Source organism: Palaemon carinicauda, chromosome 1, assembly GCF_036898095.1.
Source record: "Palaemon carinicauda isolate YSFRI2023 chromosome 1, ASM3689809v2, whole genome shotgun sequence".
NCBI lineage: Eukaryota > Metazoa > Arthropoda > Malacostraca > Decapoda > Palaemonidae > Palaemon > Palaemon carinicauda.
Window position 1 is genome coordinate 80,488,813 of NC_090725.1, and position 13,673 is coordinate 80,502,485.

The 13,673-nt window shown below is 35.2% G+C and overlaps 1 protein-coding gene across 4 annotated transcripts in view; it reads right to left on the reverse strand.

Annotated features, from left to right (window-relative positions):
• The window catches only part of LOC137649263 (nucleoprotein TPR-like), a 133,866-nt gene that overhangs the window by 15,287 nt on the left and 104,906 nt on the right, over positions 1 to 13,673 (reverse strand). For 2 of the 4 annotated variants that reach the window (XM_068382259.1, XM_068382251.1), the window contains 4 exons: positions 11,342 to 11,459; positions 8,369 to 8,404; positions 2,655 to 2,806; positions 862 to 2,515 (listed from right to left, as the gene is read on the reverse strand). In XM_068382259.1, the coding sequence (XP_068238360.1) occupies positions 862 to 2,515; positions 2,655 to 2,806; positions 8,369 to 8,404; positions 11,342 to 11,459 (1,960 nt within the window). The remainder of the gene's footprint in view (positions 1 to 861; positions 2,516 to 2,654; positions 2,807 to 8,368; positions 8,405 to 11,341; positions 11,460 to 13,673) is intronic. The other 2 variants (XM_068382266.1, XM_068382254.1) reach the window with 1 other exon arrangement.

A 13,673-nucleotide genomic window follows, 5' to 3' on the forward strand; every position in this document is an offset into this window, starting at 1 on the left:
CCAGCTGAACTCGGTTGAGTCCCTGATTAGGCTGAAGGAACGTAGAGAGTAGAGGTCCCCTTTTTGTTTTGTTTCATTGTTGGTGTCGGCTACCCCCCAAAATTGGGGGAAGTGCCTTGGTATATGTATGTATATCATATATGTCATCTTCCCTACTATAAACAACTAGCCTAGTCTCTCTGGATTTCCCCTTGAACTAAAAGCAAGTTTGATTACAATTCAAGCTTAAAAAATACTTTTCTTGTAAGGAATACACAATCGCACTCCCTATAACAGTAGTTTAAATCACAGTACTATCCATGTGCAGTAATTATTAACCAATCCAGAAAAGAAACTACTTGAAACTATGTAAACATGATCATATTCTGGAAGAGGGATATAACAAGTTGTACTGATGTCGACAGAGAAACTAAAATAATAAGCGGCCCCGGCATTTCGCTTCTTGCCATTAACCCCTAGGGGGTTTCATTATTTGATAGAGGCATGCGTCTACAGTAGTCTATGAAAAGAAAGAAAATGGGAGACATCCTTTCATTTTATGGGTAAATGTCAGGAGAAAACTGTCGAAACTAGAAAAATACAAAACTACTATGTAAAACTGCAAGTGGACTTGCACATGAGGCCATAAGATGTATTGCTGTACTTCTTTAGATTTCAAAAGAGCCTCTGGAAGTATGAATTTTACATGGTTAAGAAAATTATACCAGTTACTTTTGAATTATAAATGTCTAAGAATATATGTAAATGTGAAGTTACTACAGAATATTCAAGAAATGTTTATAAGAAAAATCTGCTCATTAGAAATGATTATCTGGAATTAACTATGAATATCTCAACCTCATGTAATGGAAAAATACTCACTTCTCTGAGTTGGATTAGCAATATCAGGATTTGAACCAAATACAAATCCACTTGAGGGAACCTGTGGAGAACTGACAGCTTCTGAAAAGCCGTCCCGTCTAGATAGAAACAGCGTTGGTGTGGATGGAACAATACTGTCATCACCACCTTCTTCATACTGGAATTGATTGATAGGTGGTAAAGTTTGCCGGCTAACGCCACTCATCCTTTCCTGACGTACAAATGGTCTGGGTATTGCAAGAACCCGTGAACCTGTCTGCGAGGGAGTCTCACTTCCCTGACTAGAGGAAGATGGTTGACTTGGCCCAGCAGACGGCTGTGGTCTCTCACTCTGGGCATCCCGGGATTCAACCTCACGCCTTGTTCCGCTGGAGGCTTCAGAAGTAGCTTCTGCCTCTGCTTCTGCATTTCCCAAGTCTCCCTCTGCTTCACGTGTTTCCTGTCCAGCTTCAAATCCTTGGCTGGCTTCGCGACTGGAATCGTCATGATCCATTTCTTCATCTGAGTCTGTAACTCTGGCAACTGGGCCACGACTTTCGTTATCAGCCTGGCCTTCTTCTTCATCATCATCATCATCTTCTTGATCAGGATAATCTTCAGTCCCATCCTCTTCATCTGAATCTACGACGATAACATCATGACGGGCTACTTCACTTTTATCGCGGCTAGCATGTGATGATGATGGTCCTGCATCTTCAGATGAGATGGCACCTTCATCATCAACATGAGGTCTCTTCATATCAGGAGAAGCCTCAGTAGTTGATGTTAACTTCCTTTTTCGAATGCTGACACCAGATGGACCAGCAGCTTCTTGAGAACTGGGGGTTGTAACAAGAGCAAGGGCCTGGGACACAAGAGCATCAGCAGTTCCTTCCAATGATTCTTGCTGTCTAGCTCCTGGGGACTTTGTTGAAGTCATAGATGAGCCTGACACCCCTGCAGCTGCTGGCACTAATGGGGTGACTACAGATGTACTGGCCGTTGCAGACTGCTGAGCAGCAGTTGCCTTATTACTTACACTTGATTGAACAGCAACTGATGATGATGGCACCACAGTGGTTTGTAAACCTGTAGGCTTAATAGACAATCCTGGCTGACTGGCTGCAGATGATTGTGAAGCTGATGATTCTAGAGCTGCTGCTGACTGTGAAACAGAGGACTGGCTCACTGAAGTGGACTGAGTAGCAGTAAGAGACTGAGCTGGTGTGTTAGATGATAATGGTGCAGCTGCAGCCACAGGAGTTGTAATTGAGGCCGAGGCAGGTGTGGGAGACACTGTTGCTGTAAGCGTAGATGCAGGTGTAGTTGTTGCAGTAGTCAATAATGTTGGAGTAGATATGGCTGGAGTTGGTGTTACTGTTGCTTGCGGAAGAGTCACTGTAGATGAAACCATTCCATCACTGTGAGTTTCCAAAGGCGACACAACTACAACAGTTGAGCCTTGAGGTTGAGCAGACCCACCTGATGGTGGTGCCATAGGTCTGATACTAGCAGTTGGGATAGGTCGAGATGGGGGGACCACCTGTGTGGCTGTCTGTGAGCGTGGAGAAGCAGAGGGTGCAACAGGAACATTCATAGGTTTAATATTAGCTGTAGGTGGAGGTTCGAATCCACTCTTTTCTGAAGACACTCCACTTGTTGATGGCTTGGAGGTCTGAAAAAAAAAAAAAGGTACTTTAACAACTCCACTCTTATACATACATACATATACCAAGGCACTTCCCCCTCTTATACAACTGCATAATATTCAAGTGTCAAATTCGTGCTATTACAAAAATGAAAAATAATCTTACCACAGCTGCTTGTTTCTGGAGGTTTTCAATTTGCCGCTGCTGCATCTGCAATTTCTTATTCAACATTTCTATCTCTTTGGTCTTTTGTTCATGTTCTTTTTCATACTGAATAAGACGGTTTTCAGATGCCTGCTTCTTACTCTGAGATTCTTCTGCAAAATGATGAAAAAGGTGAAATTAAAACAAAAATGAAAAAGAAACTACGGTAAATATAAATGTAAAGTTTCAATTTAACTACATCAATCATATATGTCTACATTTGTGGGCTACGAATATCCTCACAAAAGAATGGTAGTTTGACCATGTATCACTTGGAGACTCAAGTACCCATTAGATACATTCATTACTTATTAACCCTTTTACCCCCAAAAGAACGTACTGGTACGTTTCACAAAAGCCATCCCTTTACCCCCATGGACGTACCGGTACGTCCTTGCAAAAAAATGCTATAAAAATTTATTTTTTCCTATTTTTTATAATTTTTTGAGAAATTTCAGGCATTTTCCAAGAGAATGAGACCAACCTGACCTCTCTATGACAAAAATTAAGGCTTTTAGAGCAATTTAAAAAAAAATATACTGCAAAATGTGCTGGGAAAAAATAACCCCTTGGGGGTTAAGGGTTAGAAATTTCCAAAGAGCCTGGGGGTAAAAGGGTTAAGTTTGCTGTGATGTCAAGAATTTCTTGACTGCCTATTCTAATCTAATCATTATCTCACAAATTTGGCAAAAGGGTGATTTCAATGCAATAGCAGATACAGTGCAGTAGGGTTCCGAATTATGTGAGTATTTGGTGGATCAACAGCCGCGCATACGTGGAAAATCACATATTTTAACCCTTTTACCCCCAGGCTCTTTGGAAATTTTCAACCCTTAACCCCCAGGGGGTTATTTTTTTCCCAGCACATTTTGCAGTATATTTTTTTTAATTGCTCTAACAGCCTTAATTTTTGTCATAGAGAGGTCAGGTTGGTCTCATTCTCTTAGAAAATGCCTGAATTTTCTCAAAAAATTATCAAAAATGTGAAATAAACAATTTTTATATCATTTTTTTGCAAGGACGTACTGGTACGTCCATGGGGGTAAAGGGATGGGTTTTGTGAAACGTACCAGTACGTCCTTTGGGGGTAGAAGGGTTAAAACACATAAGAATAATTCCATTAAGGCCATGACAAACAAAGTTACCTATTCAAATGTTTTTCTATACCATCTTCAATACTTTCTAGTTTTTCTAATAATAAATTGTTAATATAAATAAATAAAACATTTAAAATGTTTTAAAGTTTTCATAACTTGAAAGAGGTTAAAATCATAACCAGGATAGGTGTAAATAACATATATTTCCCTTTATAACACTACCTAAAATCAGGAAAAAATTTTAATGAGTTTAACCCTTTTACCCCCCGGCTCTTTGGAAATTTCCAACCCTTAACTCCCAGGGGGTTATTTTTTCCCTAGCACATTTTGCAGTATATTTTTTTTAAATTGCTCTAACAGCCTTAATTTTTGTCATAGAGAGGTCAGGTTGGTCTCATTCTCTTCGAAAATGCCTTAATTTTTTTAAAAAAAAGTATCAAAAATATGAAAAAAAAAATTTTATAGCATTTTTTTGCAAGGACGTACCGGTACGTCCATGGGGGTAAAGGGATGGGTTTTGTGAAACGTACCAGTACGTCCTTTGGGGGTAAAAGGGTTAAGTCCATCTCTTATATAAGATGACTGGTGAATAGCAAAAGCATCATTGTATAGACTAGCTTTCGTTGTATCATTGAAAATCCAAAATTAACAAAATAAAGGAGATTGTATTTTATGCATTTCCTATACACGCCAAAAACCACACATCTTAAACGGAAAACATTGTTTCGTTTACGTTCATCTCTGACAATAATGAACAGACGAACACATTTACACACATCTGTGTTTAGTTTTTGCAGCAACAGTTATCTTACCAAGTATTGATTACATAATGATTTTATTTCTGCTAAAGTTGTTTTACTTTCTTTTTCTTATGACTTCGAAATAAACTACATGAATGCAATTTAAATGTTTTTCCTAAACACGTTGCCTAAAACGAAAACCTTCCGTTTGTTTACTATACGCTCCATCGTCAATCGTAGTGAATAAACGAATGCAATAAACAAATGATCAAAGTGATAACTAATGATATTGAGCTTTTAGTAAATATGTTATTACAAATATTTTACTTACCATATCCATATAAATTCTTACACACGTACCCAAACAGGAAAGCCATTGTTTTACGTTTAATCAACAATAGCTAATGTCACTAATGACAGTGTGATAATTTATGATAATTCTAAACTTATGAAGGATAATCGTCCATTCCATATCCAAAATACTTTCCATAACTTCAGTTATAAGACATTTTGATAACGTACCCACCTCAATTAGGGAACCAAAAACTAGTAGACTGGTTTTCAGTCATCGAACAATTGGGTTACCACTAAAACGTTCAATGTGTCAAGAGATGGTGCGAGAAAATTGGAGGTGATAATTTGAATCGTAATGGATTTTTAACCCTTTTACCCCCAAAGGACATACTGGTACGTTTCACAAAAGCCATTCCTTTACCCCCATGGACGTACTGGTACGTCCTTGCAAAAAAATGCTATAAATTTTTTTTTTTTCATATTTTTGATAATTTTTTGAGAAAATTCAGGCATTTTCCAAGAGAATGAGACCAACCTGACCTCTCTATGACAAAAATTAAGCCTGTTAGAGCAATTTAAAAAAAAATATATACTGCAAAATGTGCCGGGAAAAAAATAACCCCCTGGGGGTTAAGGGTTGGAAATTTCCAAAGAGCCTGGGGGTAAAAGGGTTAATAGCAAATGAATAAACTTAACCATCTGCTCTAGCATTTCATTACTATCGCTTATACTTGCAAAGCTGCCTCAATACATTTATCATGCCCTAAATGACTGCTAGTTGATCGAGAAATGAAAATACTGTCGGCTATGTCAGTGAGTATAAAATTGCAACATTGTAAAGAAACAAACATTTCATTTGTGTGTGAGAGAGAGAGAGAGAGAGAGAGAGAGAGAGAGAGAGAGAGAGAGAGAGAGAGAGATCAGAGTTTTAATGAAGGTTATAAATGTATTAAATGATATGAGAGAGAGAGAGAGAGAGAGAGAGAGAGAGAGAGAGAGAGAGAGAGAGAGAGAGAGAGAGAGAGAGAGAGAGAGAGAGAGAGAGAAAATAAGATTCAAATAGTAAGTCAACAGTAACGCAACGTACACACTTTATCGAGCCAAAAGCTAAGTTGGTGCTCAACCTAAGTATGGGAGGGAGCGGGATAGCCGGCTAACCCCCATCCCTCCCGCTAACTAGCGGTTGGGGTAGTTATCCCTCACTAAAATCTTATGGCTTGTCTTTCAGCTACGCCAAAAGTAATATCCCCTATAAATAGCAAGGGTTTCTATAGTGATGAAACAAATGTGAGATAGGACAAAAAAAAAATGAGAAAATTGTTTATAATTCGAATTCACAATGTTTACTCATAAAAATAAAATAATCCTTCACGAATAACTGCCTGAGGAACACTGGCTAAATATTCAAGAAAGCCCTTCCAATACCTCATACGAAGATGACTTCACAATGTCAATCAGATATTTTTTGACGGAAATGAATAATGGGTGGAGCTTCAGCAACTTTCTAGTGAACAATACCTTGCTTTAAACCCCTTCCAATGTATAAAAACTGCCTTGCTTGGTTAAGAACAAAAAATTATATGGACGTATATGTTACCTTTCTTTTCTATTGTAAATAAAACACGTAGACATATACGTAGCAGTGCTAAAGGGGTTAAAGAACATATTATGAAAGTAATTTGTACTTTTCCTAACAATACAAACCTGAGTGCTTTAATAGAGACTTTAGTTTGTATTTGTAGAGCAGCATCTAGATATTTACAATACTGTATTGTACTGTACTGTATGATGCTTCCTTATTTTTTATTATTACGATACAAACATCAGTCTCTTATACTCATGGACACAAATAGAAGACAAATATATAGTTATTTATATCTTCTATAGAAAATTAGAATGAATACAATGGTACATAGAAAATGTACACAAAGGGTAGTGTTGTTTATGTTTGATTGCAATTTCATGGTGCAATAGTTAACTATTTTTTAGCTTATGTCCTAAACACAACACTCAACATACAAATACATTCATACATTACCTACTGAGTGATAGCAATGTTCAAGTATGGTAAAATTCCTGTAATTATCAATTGTGGATTTCAGTAGTCTATTAAGACAATTCCTGAAAATATGCTTATCATATATTTCTTAGGTAAATTATTGCATTTTTTATATCTAGTTCGCAATTATTTTGATTTTGCCATAATATTTTGGGTTATAATATAAATTCTATATTATTGAAAAGAAAATTACTTTTCGTACAACTTGCTTCCATCAATGCAACAATTTCTACCTCTACAATATGCATATGAACAATTTCTTACATTAAATATTAAATTTGTTGGCCTTTTTCCCCATTTATTTCATTTCCAAATTATACTTTTTTGGTCAGAATTTTCATTCTTAGTCTTAAAATCACAAATTTTTAAGTAATTTGTATTTTTCCTAACATACTTACCTAGAACTACCTTCTTAGGAGTTACTCTACCTAACCGACCAGCTTTTTGTATAGTTTACCCCCCTCTTCCCGTTTTCTACGGGGTCAACCTCTGGCAGTAGGTAAGTAACAGTGTTGGAACAAATAATGTTTAGACATCAAGCAAGACACCATAAAAGCTTCAAATGAATACACTTATTTAGATAATTAAATTAAAACGCTGAAATTGACATATCCTTCCTCCATTTCGGGTGGCACATCTGGCCGCATGAATTGTCGACGTCTGGGGCCATTTTATCAACATAACCGAAGGGTAAGATGGCATATTTCTATTTATTATCGGTCTTCAAAATAAAAAAAATAAATAAAATTATATTTTCATTGTATGCTGTTCATAATTTATTTACGAACACTAAAAAATTCATGAAATTTTGACCTTTTTAACATAACATTTTTTTTCTCTCTTTTTAGATTAGAACTTCCATGGGCCTGATTCCCTTCTCGTCGTCACAAATTGTTCTCCATCTTCTCGTAAATGTTCCTCTAAATTTCTATTTGTATATATGCCTATTTGTCTTAAAAATATTAGTCTTTTTTTGTATACCTAATTTTTCAAAATATTTTTATTCAAATTGTTAATGGGCGTTATTCAACTTTTCAAAGTTTTTTAAGCATTATTGAAAGTATTTTTAGGCAACAAACATGAATGTTCAGGAACAAATAGATTTTTCTAATTCATTTCTTTTAGCCATGGTTAACCTACAACCCAACCACACCTAAACCAGTTGGTGAAAAAACTAACCCTATCTAAGCTTAAAATCATGGTTGATACAAGGATTGTGACGACACTTTTTCTTTTTATCATAGCCCTGATGGCTGATTTAACTGCACTCAGTTATGCTGTGAAAATAGAAATGTTCCTTGGTAAAGAGAATTGATTAGTTTTATTAGAAGATATGGCTGCAAATCTCATCCCTGTTGGTAATTTGGAACCGTCACTATAAATTGTAAGTGTGGAACCTTACACCTTATGTTCCAATGTTTGTTCATGATGATCATGAATGTAATATGCATAGCTCTCAAATACGAAATATAAACGTATGCATACCTTTACTTTCTTCATAATCCAAGGAGGCAGCAGTTCCTGTAATAGTTGGAAAACTCTATTTAAGCTATTAGATCCATATGTCGATTACCTCCGATAGAGAAATGGGAGAGTAATTATTTATGAAAATGTCTTTTGGTAGAGAATTGCTGTTACGGATACTTACTGCACTTTTTATATAGTTACATGGTCACAATTGTAGGTAATGTGTCAATTTGCTGCATTAGAACTGTAGTGACATGCTTGAAGATTGAAGCTCCATTATTTAATAAGTCCTTTATTAAGTCCTTTATTGTGAATAGAGTCAAGGGTCTATAATATTGATTCTTATACAAATCCATAACCTATTACGGATAAATGTTTTTAAATGTTTTACTTATTGTTGTCAATGCTGTTCTATTACTAGCCCATGTGGTGTGAGAAATGTTAGTATACATGTTGAGGGAATTTCTTTCTTTCATAAAAGGTGTGGTTTCCAAACCCAGTTTAAATGAGTCAAAGATCAAGTACAGAAATTTTATAGATGATTTAATAGGAATATTTTTTACCTTCTACTTTAAAATTATAACTTTTTTTATATAACATTATATCTAATCTTTCATGGAGACTGAATCAAACAGACAAGGCTTCACTGTACAAGTTGAGTATTCTTTGCACAGGCGAAGAAGATGTCAGTTTAAGATATTAAATCACATTAGTCAACTTTTTTATTTGAACTATATTTTTTCCTATTTTCAATTTTTATTTTAAAATTCATTGCATATATTTTGTCAAAAACATATATTTGACAGCATGGCTACCAATGTATTAATTTCTAATGCAACTTTTTTTTCTATAAAAAATTGGAAATTAGATTCCTTGTTTTGGTAATTATCTATCCGGAAATTCTTGGTTTATTTGCTTTGAAATATTGAGATTTCATATCTTTTAAATATTTTTTTATGGTCTACTTCAACTGAAATTTTTAGTCCGAAGGATTCCTTTTAATAATTATTCCTGTTAGATGTTTATTGACAAAGTTCTTATCGGATTTTGTAATCGGTGTTATATTTGATGTTTTGGATATTTTGGGAGAGTTAAATATTCATAAAATCCTTTTAACATGAATGATAGAAAAACCTACGATAAGTTTTCCATATATGTTCTATCTAAAGTCTCTTTTCTTCAATGTATTCCAGGTTTGTTTATTTTTCAGATTGAATGGTAAAGAATTTTTTATCTATTGACTGAAGACTTATTCCCTTCAAATCGTTTTATCCTATACAGAATTAATTGTTTCTTATGATTTAGGTCGATGTCTCACAGGATGTAGATACAGGAGGCTGGGAGGAACGTAGAGACCAGAGGTCCCCTTTTTTGTTTTGTTTCATTTGTTGATGTCGGCTAACCCCCAAAATTGGGGGAAGTGCCTTGGTATATGTATATGTATGTATGATTTAGGTTTTCTTGTAGGGGCCCTGTTCCATAAGGAAGTTTTATAGATGTATCATAGAAGCCTCTTTAATTTTACCTCTATTTGTAATTATGTTTCTCTTATGGCATGCCAGTTCAAATTTAATGTATGATTAGCTCTTTGCTGTACAAGGAATGGGTAATGTTTCATTCTAGCATGATGGCCTTGACAAAAGTGGACGAAAAAAGACCCAAGATTTTACTTTATACTTTGAAGTAGTATGACCAATAAATTAGGAGTATGCATATTATTATAAAATATTTTGTATCCAATTTTAATTTTCAGAGAAAGACCCAGACCATCTAATTTCATCTTTTCCCCTTTATGCTACATTTCTATGTTTTCCTTACTCAGTATGTCACATATTTCAGTCTCTTGTCATTATATCTTCTATCTAGCGAGTCCAATAAAAAAATTTTTTATTTTATTTCAAATTTTGACTATTGTTGTACTCTGCACGCTATTCTTTGTTATATTTTTAACTTTTACACTTGTGCGATCTATAGTTTTAATAGCTAAAGTGCTTCAAACTCCTTTGTAGCAGTAGTTTCACCTACGCAATTGATTTCTCAAATGATCAACGACATTTTCTAGGAAGATGTTTTAAACGTTAATTCTGATATTTTCTATAACCATATACCAGGTCCTCCTGGAGTATATACCATGGTTAAGCTCTCCTTTAAGGTTTTGGTAAGTGCAGTATATCCAAATGCTTTATAGACTTGTTCCACACTTGGTTCATTAATTACAATCTAAGATATAGGAGACCACTGAATCATTTTCAGCTTAAAATGATTTCAGATCTCTAAATGGCATGTTTTTTACACTATCCTAGGCAATGCTCTCCAAACTTCCTGAACTGTATGCTGTATACATAACTATAGTCCATTTCTTTTAGCGAGTCATATTTGCACCGACTCGCAACGGTGCCCTTTTAGCTCGGAATAGTTTCCTGATCGCTGATTGGTTGGACAAGTTAATTCTAAGCAATCAGCGACCAGGAAACTTTTCCGAGCTAAAAGGGCACCGCTGCGAGTCGGTGCAAATATGACTCGCTAAAAGAAAAGGACTATAGGTCTTAACATGACTTTTCAAACACTAACCTGACATTTATGAAAAAAGAAAAGTATAGGACTTGATCCTCTTCAAACAAGCAACCTACATAAAAATACCTTAATAACCTTCTAAGTCCCGTTTGTTCCATTAAACAATTAGTCATGTCACATTATGACCTAATGCATATCTCGAAATAGCAGTATAATTTCTTTCCTAGCTGGTGGCATTTAAAACAGCAAAAAATACAAGGATATTGAGTTTTGTTTTATTGGACCTCTCCACAAGTCCAATACGTCAGTGTGCTAGTCAATAAAAAATACAAGCCAATCCTCTTTACAATTTAAAATCAAAAGTTGAATTAAAAACAAAATAGTGACAAGGCATCTACTCAAGATAAAATAAAATGAAACCAAACTGTGAGGCATCTATGAGCTACATGCAAACAGAATATTTCTCTTAATACTTACCCAATCTCTTTGTCAAATCTGTCATGTGCAACGACATCATCTGCGATGATTGTAACTCACGTTTCTTAGCATCAAGCTCAGAACGAAGTTTGGAGAATTCTGCATCTTTCCTGAGCAGCTGAAATTACATACAAATTAGGGGTCAACTACAAGGCAAATACATGATAGTAAACTTATGATATTTATATTTGTTTTTGACGTTGTTAATAGTTTATATATGACATATGTTTGACATTACTTTTTTTTGAATGATTTATTGTTAATTTGTTCTCTTCAGTTATTTATTTCCTTTCCTCACTGGGCTATTTTTCTCTATTGGAGCCCCTGGGCTTATAGCATCTTGCTTTTACAATTAGGGTTGTAGCTTGGATAGTAATAATAATAATAATATTTGGTTTTCTAGTATGATGAGTCAGGATATCAGTTTGTGCAAGGAGTAATGAAACCCTATCAATATACAATACTTAAATTGAATTTGATCTACTAAATTTATTATTTCTACACTCACCTGATATTTATATAGCTTATTTTCCCGAGGCTTTGTTTATTGACATTTACCCTAAAACCTGTTACAAATGTTTCAATTTTCTTTCCTTTCAATAAGATACATGGCCCTAAAGCAATGAAATCTATAGTCCATTTCTTTTAGCGATACATATTTGCACCGACTCGCAACGGTGCCCTTTTAGCTCGGAAAAGTTTCCTGATCGCTGATTGGTTAGAATTATCTTGTCCAACCAATCAGCGATCCGGAAACTTTTCCGAGCTAAAAGGGCACTGCTGCGAGTCGGTGCAAATATGCATCGCTAAAAGAAATGGACTATAGTAGTTAATTGCAAGGTGTGAAAGAGGTTTTACGTTACTGTATTCAGCTTTGAATTTGAAACTATTCCATATTCCTTCATAACTCGGTGGAGAGGACAGTACGTATATGACCATCAGATGAGTATTGAATTAAAATTTATTATTATTAAATTTGTTTATTTCTATGAAGCTCGCCTGATATTCATACTGCAGACTCCAACATTCTGATAGAGGTAAGATGCCAGTGAAGGAACAAGATAGGTCAAAAACAAAATTGAAATGCATATCATAACTAAAATTCAAGACCTAATTGCTCTAGAGTTAATGGAAACCATCTCAAAATACAGCTTGAAATATGAGACTTTAGATTGTTTCTCTCTATCGATATTTGAAATCTCAAAAAAAGAAATCTATAAATTGACAAAACTAAAAGAATTTAAAAGACCACATCACCAACTTCAACTATAGGACCTAGGGCCCAACAATTTGGAAAAGAAAGCCAGGATCTTTCTAGATAATATCCCCAAACACCAAGAAGGTATATTATTGAACTGACACTAAAATAATTTCCAAAGAAACATTCTGCAAAAATAGAGAGACCTAAGTTTATACTTCCAATATCTAAAATCTTAGGCTTCAAGACTTTTATATGATTTGGAGCAAATTCTTGGCGAGTTTCAGCGACCAAATTTTTAACTAGAAAAGACATTGCACTCATGGATGGATAGCCAATTAGAAACGCTACCTGTAATTTCTATAATTTATCCCAAATATACTGGACAAAGAAATATTTTCTGAGGGTTTCTAAAATCATCAAACCTAACAAATCTTTCAGTATTGAGCAATTATTTATTGGCAAACAAAATCACACCTTTGATCAAATCTAGTTTACAAAGACAACAATCATTCTTGCAAGATTATCAATTTACATAGTTCCATAGCTTTCAAACCCACCCAATGTTGCATTTGAGCAGCAAGCCTTGAAATTTGTGGTCGAGCATTTGTTAAAGCCAGTCTCATGCCATTCCTGACCTGCAATGTTTCTGTTCTTCATTTTTATATTGACAAGAGTTGAAAACCCTGCCTCACACAAGTGGGTGGAAGAAAATGGCGCAAGGATATGTAACAGTGTCCGGCTGACTCTGGAGTGTGACTGATACATAGCACACCAGAACCAAGTCTCCAATTTCTCTTTGGAGACATCACGAGCTGAAGAATCATTCCTGAGATCCAGGAATTCATCCAAGTTGGACACATTAATTGCAGTACAAAATGGGTTCCTTACCAGGGCCTCCTGACCCTCTAAAATCTAAGGGAAGTATCACTCGAACTCCTTTTCTAGAGCCTGAATATGCTTGGTCACCTCTTTCTCGAAGAACTGATCCTATTGGATCCAAGATTCATCCATCAATGAACAAAGCTTTTCGAACACAGCGATGTTTAAAAGATGGGTTTTCCAGTTTGGAAACAAAGGCCAGGAGACTTGAAAATGGATATTTGTTTCCCTTCACTAAAACATCAAATTTAG